Source organism: Melospiza georgiana, chromosome 18 (genome assembly GCF_028018845.1).
Source record: "Melospiza georgiana isolate bMelGeo1 chromosome 18, bMelGeo1.pri, whole genome shotgun sequence".
Taxonomy (NCBI): Eukaryota; Metazoa; Chordata; class Aves; order Passeriformes; family Passerellidae; genus Melospiza; species Melospiza georgiana.
This window is the reverse complement of record NC_080447.1, coordinates 12,723,677-12,746,116: the sequence shown is the minus strand read 5'-3', so window position 1 is coordinate 12,746,116 and position 22,440 is coordinate 12,723,677. Positions and strand designations below refer to the sequence as shown.

General features: G+C 46.2%; 1 protein-coding gene across 4 annotated transcripts in view; it reads right to left on the bottom strand.

The window, feature by feature from the left end:
- Positions 1–22,440, bottom strand: part of MTMR3 (myotubularin related protein 3) — a 75,764-nt gene that overhangs the window by 15,500 nt on the left and 37,824 nt on the right. For all 4 annotated transcript variants that reach the window (XM_058036781.1, XM_058036784.1, XM_058036783.1 and 1 more), the window contains 8 exons: positions 22,248–22,364; positions 16,092–16,174; positions 13,520–13,686; positions 10,341–10,437; positions 9,441–9,554; positions 3,450–3,655; positions 3,123–3,254; positions 691–802 (listed from right to left, as the gene is read on the bottom strand). In XM_058036781.1, the coding sequence (XP_057892764.1) occupies positions 691–802; positions 3,123–3,254; positions 3,450–3,655; positions 9,441–9,554; positions 10,341–10,437; positions 13,520–13,686; positions 16,092–16,174; positions 22,248–22,364 (1,028 nt within the window). The remainder of the gene's footprint in view (positions 1–690; positions 803–3,122; positions 3,255–3,449; positions 3,656–9,440; positions 9,555–10,340; positions 10,438–13,519; positions 13,687–16,091; positions 16,175–22,247; positions 22,365–22,440) is intronic.

Sequence of the window (22,440 nt, the reverse complement as noted above, 5' to 3'; positions counted from 1 at the left end):
CTCTTTTAAAATGCTTGCAGGTTTGGATGTCTGAGTTTATCACAGCAAAGCTGCTGTTTTAATAAGCTGTGAGTGTCAGTCTGTAGCATTTTTCACTTGTGTCTTGTTAACGCTTTCCCAGAGGTGGAAGCAGCAAAGCCACCAAGCCAACCCAAGGAACTGCCAGAATCTGGGAAGGTTTGCATCTACTTTGAGACCATGGAAGGGTTTAGCAGCAAATTCCAAACAGGGGAGTGGGAGGGGAAACAGGACTGGGGTAACTACAGTGAGGACCCCCATGACAGGATAGTTACCCCACAGCACTGGAAGGTTATGAAATATTCTCCTGAAATGACATTATAAATGAGTGAAGTATATGGAACACCACCACAGTTTTCCAGATGTGAGGCAATAGTGAGGATTAATAAAAAGCTGGGAATAGCAGATCAGCCTAAGTGTGAGTGCTCAGAAGTCCACCAGAAGAAACAGCACTCTGGTATCAATATTCAAGGCTCCACTCTCATTTCAGAACTAATTTGCTATGTTCACTTCAATCAGAATAAACCAATGACTTCCATGAAAATGGAAAAACACAGCTTAGCACTATTACCAAGGGAAAATCCACTGAATTTCAATTAAAAAATCATCAGCAGAAGAATGTGGCTGCAGAAACATGGAACCAAGGGCCCAAACCCCCAAACTTCCACTTACTTTCCTGGATCTGGCATTTGTGTGCAGAGCAGACGCAGCGACTGGAAGCTCTTGCGGATGGAGTGGATGTTTGCCATCCCCATGAACACCACTTCACAGTTGGGGTAATATTCTGCAGGTAGAGGGCAAGACAGAGGGAAGAAAATAACAACCACCTTTCTAAAAGAGGATTTTTTTCATGAAAACAAACCCCTGTTGCTGTGGACAGATGAAATAATCTGTTTACAAAGATTCTGTAAGTCCTTGGAGCTCGCTGGGTATTCCAGACATGACAGGCCAGCAAAACAGGAAGCATTTAGCAAAGTCCTGCTGTATTTATTTCAAATGTTTCATTTCAGGTTACAAAAAGCAGAGTGCAAACCTCTGGGAATTCCTGCGCTCCAGGTTCCAGAATGTTTGTAAAAAGACTGAGAAACATCAAAAGATATGAAACATAAATAATATTTAATTAGTAATTTATGGATTTAAGTTAGATTTCAGATTCTTGTTCCTAAGCACTCAAAAAGGCTGAAAGGTTTCTTCATCCACTGCTTTCTTCTGAGGGGAATTGTATGAGGAAGCATCACACATGTGAAAAATATCAGGAGCTCAGGGAACCAAAATACATGGAATTACTTTGGATGTGCTCAAGCAACACTGGAGGCCTGAACAGACAGGGCCAGTGCTCAGGGGGCACCTAAAGAGAGCCAGAAAATACCAGTTCATAGTTTTCCCAAGATTTAGGCTTCCCTCTGCTGTGACGCTCCAGTCTGCACAAGAATGATCACACAGTGACTAAAATGACCATTTCTACAGGAGAAAAATAATCAGGATTCAGGATCTGGGATACTGAGAGCTTGCACAAGAAAATTCAGGAGTCTGTGATGTTTTGTATCATTTGATTTCCCAACTCTTTATCAGTCCAACAAATGCTGGGCCAAACACAATGAGGGACTGCAACTCCAGGAGCAGCCTCAGACAACTTCAGAGTTTTTTTGTATTTTTACTCAATTATATCTAAAGCACAGCACAGAAGAGCTATTTTTATACAGAGAATGAAGCAGACCTGGCAATACCTGCAGAAAAGTTAGCAGCAAAAAGCAAAACAGGTTTTACTGAAGGTGACAAGCTGTTTGAAAACCTTCTCTACAAAATTAAAAAGCCAATATACAGGAAGAAAATCAAACTTCCTGTATACTGTGCTTTTCTGTTTTGAAATTTTACTCTTTGATGAAGAATTATTTAGTGGTTTTGAGGTGTTAAATGGACACCTGTAATTTTTTTTAAACTGGTGGCTACGAATCAAAATGCAGCTATTGCAGCAAAGACCAAAATAAAAGGTCAAATGAGCTTTCGTTATCTTATCTCCAGTTTTTCTGTCTGGGATTTTTTTCTAGCCTCTCCACTCATGGAATTTTAACAGGCTGCATTAATACCCAACAGTGACCATAAATAATACCTTGTTTATAAAACCACCAGTTCACAAGTGCCAAAGAACACAGAATGTGGTGTTGCAACTGTATTACACATGCAAGGTGAGGCAGGATTGCAGTTGCTATGATACAAATACTGAAAAATGCTTCAGCTTTAGGGGAATTGCTGAGAAGTTGTATTTTGCACAGCCATTCTAGAATATTCTTCTCCTCTGCAGCCAGTGGGTTTTACATGCTCAGGGGTTTTAGACATGAGCACACTGGACACCTTTGTCTCTCTCTAGTTTATACATCTGACTCAGCAAGGGAAAGCTCTTCAGCAGATTCCACAGGGTTCAGCATTCACTGAGCACTGCTGCCAGCTGGGTTAATGACCTGAGAACAGACTAATTAACAGCTCAACCTGCCCTCTGAAGGGCTGCCTGGGGGCTGCCATGATCCAGAACCTTCAGACAGATGAGCAGTGTACAGACAGAGCTGAAGGGTGTCAGGGTAATCACACTGGAGCAAATCCCTTTGATTGTCTGGAAAGCTGAGGAGGAATGCTGCTCACCTGGGCACTCACATCCCCCCTCCTTGGCTCACCTGGGCACTCACAGCCACCTCCCCTGGCTCACCTGGGCACTCACAGCCACCCCCTGGCTCACCTGGGCACTCACAGCCACCTCCCCTGGCTCACCTGGGCACTCACACCCACCCCCTGGCTCACCTGGGCACTCACAGCCACCTCCCCTGGCTCACCTGGGCACTCACATCCTCCCTCCTTGGCTCACCTGGGCACTCACAGCCACCTCCCCTGGCTCACCTGGGCACTCACAGCCACCCTGGCTCACCTGGGCACTCACAGCCACCCTCCTTGGCTCACCTGGGCACTCACATCCCCCCTCCTCGGCTCACCTGGGCACTCACAGCCACCCCCTCTTGGCTCACCTGGGCACTCACAGCCACCCTGGCTCACCTGGGCACTCACAGCCACCCTCCTTGGCTCACCTGGGCACTCACAGCCACCCCCTGGCTCACCTGGGCACTCACAGCCACCCCCCTTGGCTCTGTTGGCCACGGCTGCTGCGTAAGATCGCGCGTCCAGGATCAAAAGCTTCTGAGGCTGGATTGCCAAACTCTCTGCTCCTGAGGCATTGGAGATGGAGGAGTCTGGGGGGGAGGAAACAGGTGATGAGCTCAGAGGATCCTTCTGACATTGGTTACAGCACAATTCCCTCACCCCCACAATGCACAGGCACTGCACAATGGGGTCTGAATACAGCAGATTCCCTCTGTTACGGCACCAGAGATTAAACTTTTACACAAAACTCTGCCCTCGGCAGAAAGCAACAGTGGCAGCCTTACCAAATTCCACATCAGAGAGGTCCCCTCCGTTGGGCAGATCTCTGGAACAATTCCCATTCATTAACTTGTTACTGTTGGACCTGGAGTCTGAGGCACAGGCTTTGGCCACGGACTGCACCAGGTGCTCGTCGTCGGCGTTCCTCCAGCCCCACCAGCTCACCTCGGGCTGCCCGCAGCGGGAGATCACTGCCCCATTGCTCTGGTGCCTGCAAACACAGCCAAGAGTCAACATGAAGGGCACAGAAAGTTCAGTGGAGTGCTGCACTAGCTTCATTCCCAGCAGGGACCATCATTCAGCAGTTGTCCCCAACCTGGGATCCAGCTTTCCTACAGAATGATGGCTGTGACCACAGTCACTGACAGGTGGAAGTCAAAGCAAGGTCACAAGAGAAAATAGAGCATCCTCTTGCTCAGTATTTTGGCCTGTTGGCCTGTGAAAGCTGGGGAGTCTTGTGGAACCGCAATTGAGACATGAGAGAGGAATTCAGCATGGATGGGGGATAACTGAGAATACCCTAACCTGGACATGGCTCTCATCTCCTGGGAGGTGACATTAAAAAAAAAAAAAATTTGTTTCACATATCAGAAGAGTTAGTAGTTATTTCCTTAAATCTGACCTGGCTTCTTGTACTATGCAAAAAGAACAGACCTGGAATAATTAAAGCTTACTGAACCATTGCAAACATGCTCTGAAAGAGATATGAAAACTCTCCCCTATAATCTATTATAAAAAGAGGACTGAAATGTATTATCACAGTAATTCCACTCACTGCCTTTGTGCTGGCACATCCCCCTGCTGCCACCAGCTCTGGACTCACCAGCCACTGAAGTGTTTGCAGCTGGAAGGAACAAACTTCCCCTGACCTTGCCCAGCAGCACCCTGAACTCAGGGAGCTCAGCCCTGGGGAAAGGAGGCCCAGCTGTGGGTGCAGAGAGGTGCAGGGGGAGTGGCCAGAGCAGCACACAACTTCTGGGGCACCTCAGAACCTCAAAACATTTAATCCCTGCCTCATGTCCCAGCTGGAATATCTCAGCACTCATCCACATGGCTCTTCTCTGTTTAAGGCAATGGATCACAGAACAGTTTCAGCTGTGAAGAGTCCTAAGGTTCATCCAGTGCCACCCCTGCCATGGCAGGGACACCTCCCACTGTCCCAGGCTGCTCCCAGCCCCAGTGTCCAGCCTGGCCTTGGGCACTGCCCAAGGGATCCAGGATGGGCACCCTGTGCCAGGGCCTGCCCACCCTGCCAGGGAACAATTCCCAATTCCCAATATCCCATCCATCCCTGCCCTCTGGCACTGGGAGCCATTCCCCGTGTCCTGTCCCTCCATCCCTTGTCCCCAGTCCCTCTCCAGCTCTCCTGGAGCCCCTTCAGGCCCTGCAAGGGGCTCTGAGCTCTCCCTGGAGCCTTCTCCTCTCCAGGTGAGCACCCCCAGCTCTCCCAGCCTGGCTCCAGCCCTTGCAGCATCTCTGGTGCCTCCTCTGGGCTCTCCCCTGCAGCTCCAGGTCCCTGCTGTGCTGGGCCCAGGGCTGGGGCAGCTCTGCAGGTGGGGTCTCACCTGAGCAGGGCAGAGCAGAATTCCCCCTTTCCCTACTGCCCACACTGTTGGATCAGCCCAGGGCAGGGGTGCATTTCTGGGAATCACAGCTTTTCAAGCAGAGGTGCCTCTGGGCAATGCTTTCCTCACCCAGGAGTCCCCCCAGAACCCTGGATATCCAGCGTGCACCTGCCAATTACAATTCCTGTATGTTATGATGCAGGAAAAGATTTTAGAACCTTCCTGCAAACCAACTGCCCACCTCAGCTCCAGGGCAGCCAGGAGCTGCTCACTTCCCTCTAAGCAGGGAGCCCAGAGTGCTGAGGGTCAGCTTAACCTTTAAGCAAATCTTAACAGCCCTGAACAGGAAACCAGCCCACCCAAAGCAACCAGTGTAGACTTTCTGGCTCTGAGCAGTGTGATGGATGTTTCTGGAGGTGTGACAGGCTGGTTTGTGCTGTGCTGTCAGAGCTGTCACCCCCGGGTGCTGCAGCACCTCCTCCGCAGCGTCCCCGCGGGCACCGCGTGGGCGCCGCCGCCTCCTGCTCCTCATCCAACAGCAACACAGGCACAGGCTCCGTGCTGCTCAGCCTCCAAGTGATCAAACGGGCTGGGATATGGGTTTGAAGTACTTCTCATAGCTCTTTTATAATTGTTTCATATAAAATCCCTTCAGTGAGAGGAAGCAGTGACACGCTGCGTTAAGCGAGGCAAAGGAAAAGCGATGCGGAGCCGCGGCTCTTACACCAGGTGCCAGCCGACTGCAGGCACAGGGAAATGGATTTCTGCTGGAATTAATGGCCTTCCACAAACAGCTCTACCCACAGCAAATTAGTTCAGGAAAAAATACGTGCCAATCACTGAAAGGCCACCCAGTTCCCCGCCACGCTTGCACAAATAAAAGAAAATAAAACATCATTATATGTGTAAGAAATCTATTTTGAACAGAGCAGCTCATTTATTTTTCCATATGTTCTCCCAGATTTCATTACTACCTGCTGCAGAATAATTTTCATAGGTTCATAAAGAGTTATATTTTCATCTCCAGGTCCTTGCCTCGCATTATACAAATAATGAAGAATCATTAGGCTGGGAGATGAGCTCGTTGGTGGCTGTGCAGTCCCAGCAGTGCCCTGCACAAATCTGCCATGTTCAGAGGTACCAGAAATCAGCACACAATTCTAGTTAGGGGCATGTTGGAGGGCTGAAGAATTCCACTCATTCCAGCTGGACTGGCCACAGGGATAAAGAGCAGCCAGTGTGATGCTAAGATCCCCAGGGACAGAGCTGGGATAAGAGGGCATCACTCAGAGCTCAGGAACAAAATGATTCAAAAAACTTAAAGCAAAACCTCCATGGGAAACTCCCTAGGGATAAAAAACCCTGCAGCCCCCTGCAGAAACCAGGAGTAAATCAGCATTAGGTAACTCTAAAGCCCTTTACAAGCTGTTGTACAGCTGCAGGACACATGTACATCTCTGCACAGGCTTCATCCTCCCCATGTCCAAACCATGCTGGAGTACAACAATAAATCCCCCAAGTCCTTTTAAGCACAGAGCAGTGAGGAGCAGGGAAAGGTGAACTGCTCCCTGTGCTGCATTTCTGAACCATCAGCAGCAGAATGGAAATCCCTTTATTGCAGTTCAGGGATGTTAATCACAGCAGGAACAGAATTTCTGTGTGCCCAGGATCCCTGGGCCTGTGTGCTCACCCTCAGCAGTGCAAGGCTAAAGGACACTTCCACACAGAGAACCTTCAGGGAGGCTCTCATGATGCTGTTTCTACAAGGTAGGAGGAAACCCTTGCTATTGTCTTCCCAAAAAATCCTAAGAGTATTCTCCATAACACTGAGTTTTTGGGACCAGATTTATCTACATAAATTATTGTTCCCAGAGAGGTTGAGGCTGTGGCTGCCCCTGGATCCCTGAAGTGTCCAAGGCCAGGTTGGACAGGGCATGGAACAACCTGGGATAGTGGAAGATGTCCCTGCCTATGGCAGAGGGTAGAATCAGATGAGCTTTAAGTTCCCTTCTAACCCCATCTGCCTTTCTGTGACTCTATGAAATGTGTGAATAGGCTGAAAAAATTGGAAACAGAAAGAAAAACTGCAGGGTCTGGTGTGAGATTTCTTTAGAAATCTGATCATAGAATGGAAGCAATGCTCCTGACAGTCCAATCCCCACGGAGCATTCCTGGAGCTTGTCTCCAAATCAGCCTGCTGGGCTTTTCAGCCTGGACTGCTGCACAGGGACAATGAATCTCCTGTTGCCAGGGAGTGTTTCTGGTCTCTGTCCCAGTGATCTGTAACTGAGACAAGTGATTGGACTTATTTTTAAAAAATTCAGATTACTTCTTTTTCCCATGAAGTAAAGCAAAAAGTTTTTTAGTAATGTGATCAAGACTGAAACTAAAATCATTAAGTCCCAAAATAATTTCTGTGGATAAAAAATGTTGAGTAAGCTCTTGCCCCTGAAAAAAGCTGGCTTTTTTTTTAATATATATATAAAAATAGTATATGGAATCCCAATCATAGAGTCATAAAATTATTTGGGTGGGAAAGAAAGGACCTTCAAACTCATCCTGTTCCACTCCCTGCCACAGGCAGGGACACCTTCCCCTAGACCAGGATGCTCCAAGCCCAGTCAAACTCAGAAATTCTCCTCCCCTCACTGCTGTGAGCTCTATTAGAGCCCAGAGTGATGAACTGGATGTCTTGAAAAATCTATTACCAAATGTCAAGATAAGGAAAAAAAAGAAATCAAAAAAGAGCAACACTTTTCTCTCGCTGATTTGAAGCTCAGCAATGAATCCCCATGTGTGGTTTACCACCCAGAGCCTCAGCAGAACTGATGAAAATTGAACATGGGGACAGAACAATTTCAGTCTCTGTGGTCTTTTGACTTTTCAATTGCTCTCCTATAAACCCCTGGAATGCAAGGTGTTCCCAGGAATGAGAACAAAGTGTTTTCCTTCTGTGCAGTGATGACAGCAGGGGGAATGCTGCCCTGGGGAAGTGTGTTTGCAGGTGAGGTGTCCCCTAATTATGTGACAACTGCAGAAAAGGACCAAAAGCTGAACCCAAGTCCACACATAAATCATATTATTCTCCTTTATACATATATATAATATATATACACACACATTTACTACTCTAATAATAAAACACACAGTTTTCAAAGTGTTAGCATATGCTGGAAAACATTTTCCCCTTCCGAGAGCTGAGCAGAGGAGAGAACAACCCCTTCACCATTCCAAAAGAGACCACACTAAACCCCTTTGTTGTTTGGGAGGAAAGACAGGAGGATTTAAAGGTAATGGTTTGCTGCCATGAGCCAATTTGTTCTGCCTTCACTGAACAAGAACCCTTAAGCTCAGCAAATAGAGTTTTGTAGCCTACAGCTCTCCTGCCCTTGGCTCCTCTGACACAAGCTCCAAGCACCTGCCAGCTTTCCTGCTCATGTTCATCAGGAATGGGTGCCCAGGCTTAGGGAATATCAGCATTCATTATCTTTTTAATCCCTTTGTCATCTGATGTTTTAAAGAGATTTTAAAGATTCATGGGAGGATAACCATGCAGGGAAGGGGCCATGGTATTAAGTGACAGGTTTATAGGATCATGGAATGGTTTGGGGGGGGGAACAGACCTTAAAGCTCATTCCATTCCATCCCCTGCCATGGGCAGGGACACCTTTCACTAGATGAGGTTGCTCCAAGCCCTGTCCAACCTGGCCTTGGACACTTCCAGGGATGGGGCAGCCACCAAGTATCCACAAAATTCAAAATATTTTGAAAAAACAAAAAATTCTTTAATAATTTAGAATTTAATAATTCTTTAATAATTCTTTAATAAAAAACAAATAATTCTTTAATAATGTGTTTCTTATTAAAGAAGCTGCCAAAACCCATTCTCTCAGACAAGCAGTTTTATTATGAAGAATTGCTGGACTCAGTCTAAGGAAGGGTCTGTGTAATTAAAACTATCTAAAATATGGAGATAGAGCTAAACTGCACATTAATTTTTAATGTGAGTTTTAGATCTCCTTCAAGTAATTTTGGTGTTTGTCCTTGTTTATACTGCAGTCTGAGACTCAGCCAGATGAGTCAGGGAAAAGCCAAAGGAGTACCCAGCCAGGGAGGCCATTTATCAGCTCTCCTCTGATGTCTTCATTTCCCATTTTTTCATTTTCACATTAAGAAAAGTTAAAAATCAATCTTAACTGGGGTGACTGCCCCAGGAATGATTTGCAGGAGATGCAAATGCTGAGTGCTCCTCCAGCGTGTGCTTGGAATTCTAAATACAGCCCATTATTCCCACTCAGAGTGCACATGGAGCATCTGCCTTACCCAGAGCAGCCTGAGCACCTCCAGAATTCCCAGTTGTGGGTTACTGCAGCTTTTCCTTGCCAGCACTGCCTGTTTGCAGCCTGGGGAGGGCTGCCCAGCTCTGCTCACCTGTACACCACGGCGGGGATGCGTTTCCAGGAGCGGAAGCTGGCCACGCTCTCCAGCTCCTTGTCCGTGATCCAGGCAGGGACGATGATCTCCTGGGGGTAGCTGCCACACAGCCTGGGGAAAGGGAGCACAGTCAGGCCCAGGGAGCAGCTCCAGGCTCCCAGAGTGCACAGGCAGCACTGGAGGAGCCTCACAGCCCTTTGCTAATTCCTGCTTCCCTGGATGTTATTAAACTCCCTTTGGCCAGCATTAAATATGGAGGGAGGGATTTTTCTCCTTGCAGAGGCCAAAGCAGAGATTGCTCCTGCAGGGACAGCAGCCCCCAGCTGGGAGTCATTATCCTGCACAGGCAGAGCACTCCAACTGCTCCACCACACAGTGTTCCAGCTGGGTTTGCTCTGAGCTGGAGCAGGGCTCAGCCAGAACAGCCTGTCCCCCCAGCTGGGGATCACAGAGCACCCTCCTCTGCTCCAGAGCCTAAAGAGCCTTTTGTCTGCACTCTAAAGTGTTTCCCCTAACTTATTCATCTACAAATTTAACTCTTCCAAACCTGCTTGGGTTTTTTAAATTTTTAAACACGTATCTTTGTAATAAGTTAGATAATAAGAAATAAAAAAAATGTCTTCAAAAGTTCAGACTCCACTCTTTGCTCACTTAAGCTCTCCCTTAGAATGTTTATTCTCTAATAAGCCACATCAAAACCTGGTATTTCCAAGCTTAAAAAACTGTAGCAGTTAATAAAACATTAAATAATTTAAAGCACACTTTTTCTATAAACCAACCAAAAAAAATCATAATTCTGATTGTCCCTTCTTGGGAACTGCAGAAGTTGAAAGAAGTTTCAGTAACTGAGTGTTCTGAGATGCAGTTTGGCTGTGGAGCAGCAGCCCCAGCACTCACTTGTACTTCTCATTGATGTTGGAAATCCTCCAGGCATTGTTCATATCAAACCCCATCCGCTCCACCTCGTTCTTAAACCTGGAAGTGACATGTTCTCCTGGGGACCAAGAGCACAAGGGAAATGAATGGAAATAAGGAATGAGGACTCCTGCTTTGCAGAACAGAGAAAACCAGCACATCCCTCAGCCCAAAGCTGCATTTCACAGCCTCATTCTGACATTGGCACTGACATCTGTCCCTGGCCAACTCCCCAGAAATGCTCCAACAAGGAGTTTTACCCTGGAATTACCAACTTCTGGAAATCCATATAAAAAAACAATGCTGCAGACCAGAACCAAGGACATCAGCAAAGGAACTGAGCTCCATCAGCAATCCAAGTGGGATGCTCAGAAGTTCAGAACAATTTTCTGTCAATGAGAAGAATGTGAGGCTCTGGTGAAAAAGGGTAAGACCTGGAATGTGCCCTGGAACGTGGGCAATGCTTTGAATATGCATTTCCAGCCCCAGGTTTCCTGTATGGCTGGAGGCAAGTGCTGTCATTTATCCTGCAGCTCAGTTCTCCATCATAAATTGGACATTATTCTTCTGTGAGTCAGGTGGAGATAGAGAGGTAAAACACATAAATGATTGTTTGACACAAATATCAGTCACAAGAGCCTCACAAACTCCTGGATTAATACATTAAAGGAAGTGGAATGAGCCCCATTTATTTCCTAGACACTTTTGTTTTAAAGTTTCAAAATACAATTGAAAAATATACAATGGCAATAAAGAATAAGAAGACAGAAAGTCTGGATAATGAGACAAAATTTCCAGGTTTCCAGGGCTAAGAGAAGTGCTAAATTTAATGAGCATGTGAGCAGCACTAGATAAGTGATTCTGAAAGTCCATCCATTGCTTGTCTCTTTAAATTACTGGAGCATTAAATCCTGAGGCAGAGCAGCACCCAAGGGGGGAAAATCTGCTGAAAAATTAATGCTTTAAGTATTACATCTTTCCATTAAATATTTCAGAAAATCCTTAAAGTCTTTCAATCCCCCAGATATCTGGAGATACATGTTTAAACCCCAAGTTGTAAATGCACATGTCTGAAATGATTTTTAATGCCATGTTACAGAACAGTTAGAAATAAATATAAATAGGTAAATTAAGAATATAGACAGCAGCCTAATTACAGGACTTAATTAACTACAGTGTTATAAAGATCCTTTGTCAAGAGCAGAGGTGGAACTGGACAACACATTCCAGCCAGGCAATAACCTCTGCCAGATTTGTCCTAGCAGTGACTTTTTAAATTTAAAAATCCCACAAATTCTTTCACTGGAGAAGCCCACAAGAATGGGCTTCCCCATCACTGCTCCTCAAAACTTGTGCTACATCCTTAAGGATTTTTTTGGATAGCAAATGAGAACATTGGAAATATCCCAATCAATGCTGCTCAGCCTGGTGGGTTTTAAGACAAACACATAAAGCTACATGAAAATCTTATATTCTGCTTGATTTTTCCCCTCTTAATTTTTAGCTACTGTGCAGCCACAGGTTTTTCTCCTGGAAACAAACCCCTAATCTTAATATTTAGTCCATTTCTCCTGAATGGCTGGCATTTTAAGAGGCACTTTGAGCCAACATTGATAATGTTGAGAAGCATCCCAAGCCACTCTCAAAATCCCAGGAAAAGCAAGCTGGGTATTTTGTGGGCTTGCGCTTCCTATTAAAGCTGACCCTGTGAGCCACAGCCTGGATCTCTACTACAGACACTGCTAACATATTTTTCCCAGAAAATGTGTTCTGTTGACACTTGGATGGATTTTGAAGCACTTTAGTACTTTTGTCTGTATCTACCAAATAATGGGCTCCTTGGATATAGAAGAGAAATGGCAATGTCTTTGGATTGACTTCTTCAGCCACATTCACACTCATTTATTCCAGCTATAATTCAGCTCTTTGAAGGAGAACATCTACCCCCAGCCACAGGCAGCTACAGGGAGATAAAGTTATATTAAAGAAAATTATTTGATAGAAAAGCAAAGCTGCAAGAAAAAAAAAAAAAGATTGATAAAAATTAATAAAATGGTAAATGTTGCTTCTTGTCCCTGGAAATGTCCAAGGCCAGGTTGGAACAACCTGGTCTAGGGGAAGGTGTCCCTGCCCATGGCAAAGGGTGGGAGGGGCTTTAAGGTCCCTTCCAACCCAAACCATTCCATGATTCCATGATTATCCTAAGCTAGCATCAGGCTGAAGTCTCTCTGCTTCAGTGAGGAAGAGGAGACTCAGCAAGACTTCCACAGGTCTGCCAGCTCCCATTTCCCAAATTTAGTAAAGAGGGAAAAGCCCTGGGTGTGAAACTCTGCTCTGAGGAGATTTTTGGCATTTTCCAGAAGCTGCTAATGAAGTGTGTGAAGGGGAACAGGGCCAGGGAGCCCCTCCTGCCACTGAGTGATCCCTGCTCCTCCCCAGACACCACAGACACGAGAGCCTGTGCCAGGCTCCAGAGCAGCTTCAGAGCAAGGACAGAATCCCAGGCACATCTCTCAGCCTGGTAACTGGGACACTTCCCTGAGGCAGTGAATTGTGACTGACAGGAGATCACAGAGTGCCTGAAATCAGATTTCTTATACTCAACCAAGTGCTACAACCACCAGCATGCCAAGCTTGAGCTTTTATTTACTTATGGGCTTCAAAACCCCTGCAGCAAGGATGGTATTCCACAGAAGAAGATCACTGCCTGTGGCTGTGAATGAACCCAGGAGTAGAGCAAATATATGTACTGTAAATATATATATGGCAGTGATCTCTGTATTGTATTGTTATTGTAAATGGGCTGCAGCTGTGATGTCCTGGCTTGGGCAGTGCTGTAGCCCGGGGAGGGAGCTGGGATAAAAGGGGGTGTGGCATTCAGAGAGGGCTGGAGAGGAGCCCCGGATAAGAAGTGACAACAACACTGCTGTGAAGATTACAACAGCTCAGGGGCTCCCTTCTCCTCCCCACATCCATCCTGGAGATCAGTGTGCCAGACAAAAAATGTGGCAACCAACCCACAATGGTTTAGACTGAAATCTGCTGCCGTGGTGAGTGAAATGCTGTCGGTTCCACACCTGACTGACTGGATCAAACCCACTCCAGTAATTCCCTGGGGTATCAAGTGCTGCTCTGGTGATCCCAAGGCTGTTCCCACATACCTGGCCGACACAGGTCCCCGTGCTGCTCCTTCTCACTGGCATAAACCTCCATGCACCAGGCGTGGTAGGCGAAGGAGAACAGGTCCTCTATCTTGGACGGGGGGCGGATGGCGTTGTTGAGCCTCTTCAGCCAGTCCTGACACTGCTCAAAGGTGGAGAACTGACACCTGGCCCAGAGACAAACATCCCATGGGTGACTTTCAGTAGGAGAAGGCACTCTAGAAGGTGACAGGCTGAGCATGAAAAGCTCTGTGAGAGCACAAAGTGAGGATAAACACCTTATTGACAACTTAGTTCTGCTTCCATGTGCACTCTAATGAGAAGTAAAATGAAACCTGTGGAATGAGTAAAGAAACACTTAAGGAGTCAGGATTGACTGAGCAGCAACATCCTGTGACTGGGAATAAGCAGGGTGTGCCCTGCCAGGAATAAGGGGGACAATTTTCCATATGTTACCTATAAAACCAAGGGAAGATCATTCAGGTCAAAGCCAGGAATGTGTTACAGCCCCTTCTGGGTTGGGGGAAACTCAGCAAACTGCCCCACACATTATCATCTACATAACAGTCCTGTAAACAAGAACAGGCTGGGAGAGCTGGGGGTGCTCACCTGGAGAGGAGAAGGCTCCAGGGAGAGCTCAGAGCCCCTGGCAGGGCCTGAAGGGGCTCCAGGAGAGCTGGAGAGGGACTGGGGACAAGGGATGGAGGGACAGGACACAGGGAATGGCTCCCAGTGCCAGAGGGCAGGGATGGATGGGATATTGGGAATTGGGAATTGTTCCCTGGCAGGGTGGGCAGGCCCTGGCACAGGGTGCCCACCCTGGATCCCTGGCAGTGCCCAAGGCCAGGCTGGACAGGGATTGGAACAATGATGGTGCCCATGGTGGAATGAGATGGGATTGAAGGTCCTTTGAAAACCCTTCTCTTTCTGCCTTTGTTGGGAAGCACTGACTGAGCTTTGCCCAATGTTACAGACTAACAACAAACAGAGAAAATATTCCCTGCACAGGAGAAACCAATCTTCAAAGCAGTGCATTAAAATTACATTAGCTTTTCTTTTCAAAGAGGATTCCTGGACTCTTTAGAGTAAAAGGGTGGAAATAAACCATGATTTATTTTGCTCTGACGTTTTTCTTTAAGATTTTATAGTTATTAAATATTGCCCAAGTATTTCCATTCTGCTCAGTCCTGGTTAATGATGGCATCTGCATTCCCTGGGGGCAGATTTATCTCCCCTACCTGCAAATAGCTCAGAGCCAGAGCGTGGAAGGGAAAAGCCATGTCCAACATCTCCCAGGAGCTGTGAGCAACTGCAGCCTGAGGTGTTTATTTATTTCCCATCACTGACTGTAAAGCAAGCCCAGACTACTCACTGAGACAGGATAATTCTCTATTAAACATCCACACTCATCAGACAAGATACATCTCACCCTAAATTCCTTGTAAATTCTTTTGAAGTTAGTGGTGTAAATAACAAGTATTATCTCCACTTGAATTCTAGTCTCAAAATACAAAGTTTGCTCATGAAAAAGAACAAGAATACATTCTAACTCTTCTGTCTCAGTCCCAGACTTCATCATCTCCCAACCATCACCAAGCCCTCAGTCTTGAAAGAAAGAAAATTGATAAGGATGGCAAAAATACAAATAATTTGTATTCATTCTACAATTGAAGGGAAAAAACAAATTAATGTAGGGAAGAAGGGTGACTTTCTTAAATGTCAAGAGCTACAAGTGAAGAGGAAGTTAAACATTGAATTCAAATTAAACTAAATATTACCTCTAAAGTAAAATCAGTCCTGGTGACAAAACAGCCTTTCAGGAAGCAGCTGACCTGTTAAACATTCTGAGTGCTCAGAGATGGCTGGGGCTCCTTTCATTACACAAAAGGTACAGCCAGCAAACATTTAATCAAAAAGAAATGTTCCTTTCTTCTTAATTAAAGTTCATAGATCAAAATTAATTTCTGCAGCAGAAAAGCTTTTTTTAAAAAAACCCATCAATGAGCAGCTCAGGCTGGGCACTCAGAGAGCCCTGGAGCTGGGGAAGGACAGGCAGGAGTCACTGCACACCTGGATTCACCACCTCCCTTCACTTTCTGTTCCCTCATTTTCTTCTCCAGGAGGTTACCATGCCTCAAGGATAGTGAGTGTACTCTCAAATGTGTTGAGAATGCAGTGTGCATGAAGCCTCAAACCCCAAATCTTGATAAAACTCATTTGCAATGTGTGCATCAGTGCCTTTATCTACTTCTGCACCTATTGATATGGAAATACTGATATAACTAGAATACATTGAAGCAATGTATTCTAACTGATTGCAAAGCAGGGACAACACAGTGAGACTGAAATTAATTGCAGAACAAAGCCAAGATCAGCCATGTGGGCTCAGAGCAAGGTTTGCTGCTGTGCTGAATCACAACAATGAGATTTATACACAGCCCTCCTTGTATAAAAATCAGACAAAATAAAAAGCTTCTGAGGGAAATCAAGGAACCCCATTTCCTTGAACCATCCCAGCTGCCCATGGCACATGGAAAGTGAATTCCCCCCTTTAACTCTGAGCCTCTCCTACCTGATAACCTTGCAGTCCTTGCAAGTCAAATGAAGCTGGAATATATCCCGGCACTCCACACTCTCAATGAGCTGCAATGGAACCTGCAATTAAACACACCAGATTATTGCATTTCTGCAGCACTAACAGCAACTTCTTTGCATATCTAACAAGGATTTATTGTTAGTCTGAAGAGAGGAAAACAAATGAGTCCATGAGGAATTACTTCAGCAGTTCTAAGGTTTGGTACCAGGTATTCACATTCCAGCTCTGGTCCTGTGGGATCCCATGGGAGCACCTGAGAAGGCTGCAGGAAAGGCAGCAGAAACTCCAGCTCCTCTCTCATGGAAGCAGTTTCCCCCTTATAGGTCTAAATTTAGGAATCTTAATATATTTTTAGCTGATGGTGCTCAAAAAGAACTGCTAAGCAAGATCCCCTTAACAGATTGCTGCAGTCTGGATGTTTTTCTATGGCAATATCCATTATTTCCTCCTCAGGGAAAAACCCTTTGGCCTGTTTAGAGCAACACTTGTAATGGAAGCAGCCAAATTTAGAGTGATAATGCTGAATCTCTCCCAGTTAAAGTGCAGTTATAGACACTTCTGTTTCCTGGCATGTGTAACCAGCAGCAAGTTGGTCAGGCAACACATGAGTGCAAGTACCTTTAAAGATGAGAAAAGCCACAAGATGAAAATATCAATTTTCAGTATTACTTTTGGAACTTTACCCAAGATGGGTAAATGTTCATTATTGCCTTAAATGAACAGAAGTCATAAATAATTGTCTGAATTCAGCTAATACCTGTAATTAATGTGAAGCACAAAGCTGTTTGAATTGTTTAGTAGATTATATGGACATGGCACAAGGCAATAAAAGCTCTGCTATCCTTCAGTAACATTCCAAGACTGATTTTTGCCATCACAGCACTAAGATGCAGCAGTTTAAGGTCTGGCTGGGGGCCCACAAGATGTGGCTGGAAGAGCCAGGGCTTCTTCATATGCTTGGACAAACCCTTGAAGGTCACCTCCAATCAAAGCTTAAGGATAAGGAATCCAGACAGCATCTTCTCAGGCACCACAAGGCTCAAAAAATCCCTCATTTAGGTGGAATGAAAAAAAGGAAATTAACTAAAAACCAGCAGGCAAGCAAAAGAGGTATCTCAAAAATACAAAGCAAGGGAAAAGCTCCCCTGAGCAGGGAGGTGATCAGGGCAGATGCTGAGCCCAGGAGAGGGGTGAGAGCTCTGCTGGCTCTGGGGGGCAGGCACAGCTCAGGGCAGCACCCAGACATAGCCCAGAGTGTTCCCAAATCACTGCCCAGAGCTCACAGCCCCCTGCTGTCGGGATCTTTAGCTTGGCAGAGTGACCCCAAGAAAAGTCAGAAAGTCTCTTTTCCCAGCCCAGCACTTGAAGAGGGAGTCAGGGCTCTTCATTTCTCAAGATTGTTCATTGTTTCTTATCTATAAAAAATTTTCTCCTGCCCTGCTGAGGTCCATCTAGCAGGACAGTTCCAGGCACTCTGCCTCCCCCAGGGCAGTGTTATGTCTTTATACTAAAAACTACATGTACAATGTTTACAATTACTTCCCAATACCCATCACCTATGTTAGACAGTGAGCTTCTACTCTAAACCAATCTGTGAGTGCCAACATCACAGCAGAAGATGGAGGCCAAGAAGAAGAAGAAGGAGAAAGGCTGGACACACCCAGTTCCCTCCATCTTGCCTCCTGAACCCCCATACCAAAACCCTAAAATCTACTTTTCCACCCCATGATAACTTCACTATTATTCTACCTAAACTGTTGTGGCTTGCTGATCTTCATACAGGGTTGGTAATTTCCTCCACGGGTCACAATCAAACCCACAGGTGTTCTGGGCTCTGTGCCAGGGTCTCTGAGCCCCCTGGCAGGGGTCCTGGCCATCCTGGACAGCCAGAGGGATGTTCTGGGTTCCCACACCCAGCTACAAGAGGCAGGGATTTGTTAATGCTCAGCCTTTCCCTTGCCCATGTCAGACAGAGCCAGAGGCAGCTCTGGAGGCACCAACCCTGCCCTGCTGTGCCCAGCCAGGCTGGGACAGAGCAGTGACTCTGCTCCTTCTGCTCTAACTGGACATCAAATGACAGAAAACCCATGGACAGACTTGGCAAGAGGATGTCTGACTCCACAGCCCAGTAGTTTGTGTTTTCAAATCTGGATTATAAATAAAGCTGGAGCTTTAATTTCTGTCCATGTTTTCAGCACTGTCACTGTCACTGGTTGAGATCTGTGACAGAACCAGTGACATGAAGGGGCCAGGAAATGAGGAATCCCTCCTGTGAGAGCCCCTCTGTGCCCTCCCCAAGCTCAGCCTGACTGGGTGACTCCCCCAGAGCAGCAGGACTGGAGTGCAGCACAGACCACAGCAATGCTCAGTTCCACAGCCCATCCCTGCATTTCACTGCTCATTCCTCCCAAGCCTCCTCCTGACTGACCCCAGCCTGCCAGGCAGGTGAATTGTCAGAGTTTTGTGTGATCAATGGACAGGAATGGAGCTCAGAGAATGTTCCAGCCTGTCTTCATGACTGGACAGCCCCACACAGACCTACTAACAATTCCCAGCAAGAATTCCTGCATGGAAAGGGGGGTCAGGCCTTGGCAGGGGATGCCCAGGGAGGTTTGGAGTGCCCATGCCTGGAGGTGCCCAAGGAAGTGCTGGATGTGGCACTCAGTGCTCTGGGCTGGGGACAAAGTGGGCATTGGGCACAGGATGGACTGGATAGCCTGGGAGGGCTTTTCCAACCTAAATGGTTCTAAAATAACTTATTTAAATCTACCACTGAGTTAAATGGCACCAACATGGAAGGTAAAGCATCTTTCCCAGCTGAGTCAAGATTTCAGTCTTGCTTTTTGAGTCCAGTGCTGCTTTGTCTGTTATCTTTTTATTCCCCAAGCCCTGTTATATTCTGGTTTTTCTCACGTCCATCTTCATTTAAGCAGTTCTCCACCTTTTCTCTCCTTCTGGCATTCTGCTTGTGGCTCCTCTTCCTTCTGTCTGCACCCTAATGACAAACTAATTCTAATGACAAACTAATTCTAATGACAAACTAATTCTTCTCTATCTGCATTATTTTTAATTTCCTTTTCCCAAATTCACTCCCTGTCCCCTGCCCTTTCCCTGTGCCCTCTGCTCCCCAGCATCCATTCCCCTCCACCAGCCCAGCTGTGATTCCCTCATAATCTGCAGCTTTTTCTTCAGGACAACCTTCCCATAAATCTTTTTAATTTTCCTTCCCAGTCATAAAAATCTGTCCTGTGGTCCTCTTGTGTTTTCAATCTCCTTCCTGGCCATTATTCTTCCCCCAGCAAAGCTCAGTGGAATTATCTGCTGTCACTGCCTCCCTGATAACCTTCCCTTCCCCCTGCTCATCCTCCAGGCTGTGCCAGTCCAACACCCAGAGCCCATTCCTGGAAGAGCCATCAATTCTGTCTGCAGGCACTTCCCTCTCATAATGGCATGGAAAGCAGGCAGGGAAAGCAATCATTTCTGCTTTTATAAGAATAAACATGCATTGTTATCTGAGGCAAATTACATCCCATTATAGGGAGTACAGGAGCATCCTGCTCTTGCAGTATCTCCCCACTGTCTCTTATTTAAAATTATCTCATTTTAAGTAACAGCAACATTCTACAACTCCCAACTTTTTATTTTTGAGGAGTTTTTAAAATTATTTTGATGACTGGAGCTGTCTGTTATCTAAGAGCAGTACAAGATATATTTAGAGAATTACAGCCCTGTAGTTAGAAAAAGCACAAATTACATTTTCTGTGCTGTACCAACCCCCCCAGAGCCCAATCTGTGCCCACAATTCCCAGTGGGGTGCAGTGGGTGACAGCCAGGCTGCTGCCAGCACAGGGACCCTGACACAGACCCTGCTGGGCCCAAACCTCCCCAGGACCTCCCGTGGCACCTGGGAGCAGGAACTGGGATTTCCTCCTGGTTTTCCCAGCTCAGAGCTGGAACAATGTCAGGGTTATGGCAAGGCCAAGGCTGGGTGTGCTGGAGTGTGGGAGGAGGTGGCACAGGGGGGCACTGAGGGTGCAAGGACAGCTCTGAGGGCTCCAGCCTGGAGGGAGCTGAATCCTCTCCAGTTCATGGAACCCTCAAGGAGTGTCTGAAGTAAGTTTTGCTTTTAATTACAGCTGATGACACTTTGGATTTGTGTTGAAGGCCACCTCTGAGCCCTGTCTTGTCTCACAATTGTGCTCTGAGTGTGAAGAATTTGGGCAGCAGGGCCTGAGGACAAGACAAGGATTATGCCACTCCCCAGCATGGATGGACATGAGGAATATCCCAATCCAACCACTCTTCCAAGCAAGGGGAAGCTCACACTAAAACTCAACTCCTCATCAGATTTCCCCCCCATCATGACTTTCCTTTGGTACTGTGTCCAAAATCCACCACTGGGAAGAGATTACATGCAATCCATGCTTCCACAAACTCCACCAAAATGTTCATTCTCCCATCAATGCAATTAGCTTCCAGGGAGGAAAGTGATTACACAGAAACACTCAGCAGCTGCAAAGTCTGACATTTTCTTAAGGAATCAATAGAGCTGGGCCTGGGAACCAAACCTCCCTCATGCACCAAGAGATCCCTGTTGAGTCTGCACTTTTATCCCATGGATAAATGTAAGTCAACACCCCTGAATGTCCTAATCCCTCAATTTATGCATGGTCTGAGGGACCTTTTGTTTTTGCATTTGAAACACCATGTTCCTATTAGCAGGGAGATCTAGGAAATGATCCATGGGAAAGATCTCCACACACAGCCCCTTTCTGCACTGTTGCAATGGGAATATTAACAACTTTGAATGGATTTCTGGCCCAGCCCAGGTGATCTGGAGCTCTGTGCTGCTCACTGAGGTGTCACAGCACCATTTTCACAGCCAGGGAATTGGAACCAAACAAAAGGCAAAAGCCACAGCCCAGGAATGAAGAATCTCTTGCAGGTATTTGCAGAACAGCTGTGATGACATAAAAACAGCAGGAAAGAATCAAGATGAACTCAATCAAAAATTACTCAGTGAAAATTTGAGTTAGAAAATCACCATCTGAATGAGAATTTTGGTCAACAATAACCAAGATAATTACTACTGCCAAAATTAATGATTTAAATATGGTTCTTAATTACTGAAGAATGTTTTATCTTTAAAGACATCCCAAGCCCTCCCTGCCCTGGATTTCAGCAGAGCTCATAGGAAGTTATTAGTGACAGTCATATATGGCTACAAAGAATTATTTATATTCTGCTCTACCTCATAGTCTGGTTATTTCTGGTTAATGATGCTGATGATAATGAGATATCACACAGAATGAGAGGGCAGAACACTGCATGTCAAAGTCAGGGAAGAAAAATCAACATGGGAATATTCACAAGCTTCTGTGGACTCTTCCCTGAACACAATCAAGGAACGTGATTTGAAAAAACATCAGTTCCTGCTATGCTCAAAAATACTGAGCTGAAAATCCCTGTAAAGCAATATCTCTAATTGTCCTAAGGACAGGAAGTACAGCTCATGGCTTCTGTAATAAAGCAACTCCATCATTCCCTGGCATTCCTCAGGACTCTTGATTTGCACCCTGGAAGTGTCCCCAGCTGGTGGGACTGGTCTGTGTGAGCATCAGGCACTGCCCAGGACTGGCCAACACCATTTACCTGTGTCTGCTGCCAGGGGAGGTGCAGATGGAACCATTTCCAGGAATGGACACAGCAATAAAACTCCCTCAAGAAATGCAATGAAGGTGAGGTCCCACTCCTGACCTGTCACATCAAACTCTGCACTCAAACCACTCAGCATCTGGCACAGAACCTCAGCAGCAGGACCCACTCCCATCTTCTGAAGCTCCAAGCAAGCACCAATCAGGTTTAGGTGCTCCAAAAGCCCCTTGCAAGACTGACTGTTTCTCCCCACTGAGCTTGGGGACAACAGGTGGCTGACACAGCCAGCTGTGAAGGTTGAGGGATGTGACATTTCCTTATGACATCTGATTTTCAGAGCTGCTGAGTCCCCCTTTGGTGCCTAAATGCTGAAAAATCAATTTGAACATCAGAAGAAGATTTTTCATTCTTAAAAGAGAGGGATCACTGTACTCTTATCCCAATTTCTGTTATTTCCATTGAGATCAGAACACTTACATTGACAACAGATTCCTTGAATTTGATGTGGAGCCTGTAGTTGGAGAGGGCAATGATGGCATCCTCTGCTCGTCCCACGTACTCCGTGCTCTCCCCGTGCAGCTCAATGAAGGGCACCTGCACAAAGGCAGCAAAAATCTCATCTCAGACCCCATTTCCCAAAAACCTGCCCCTCCTGCAGCACAAGAAATCA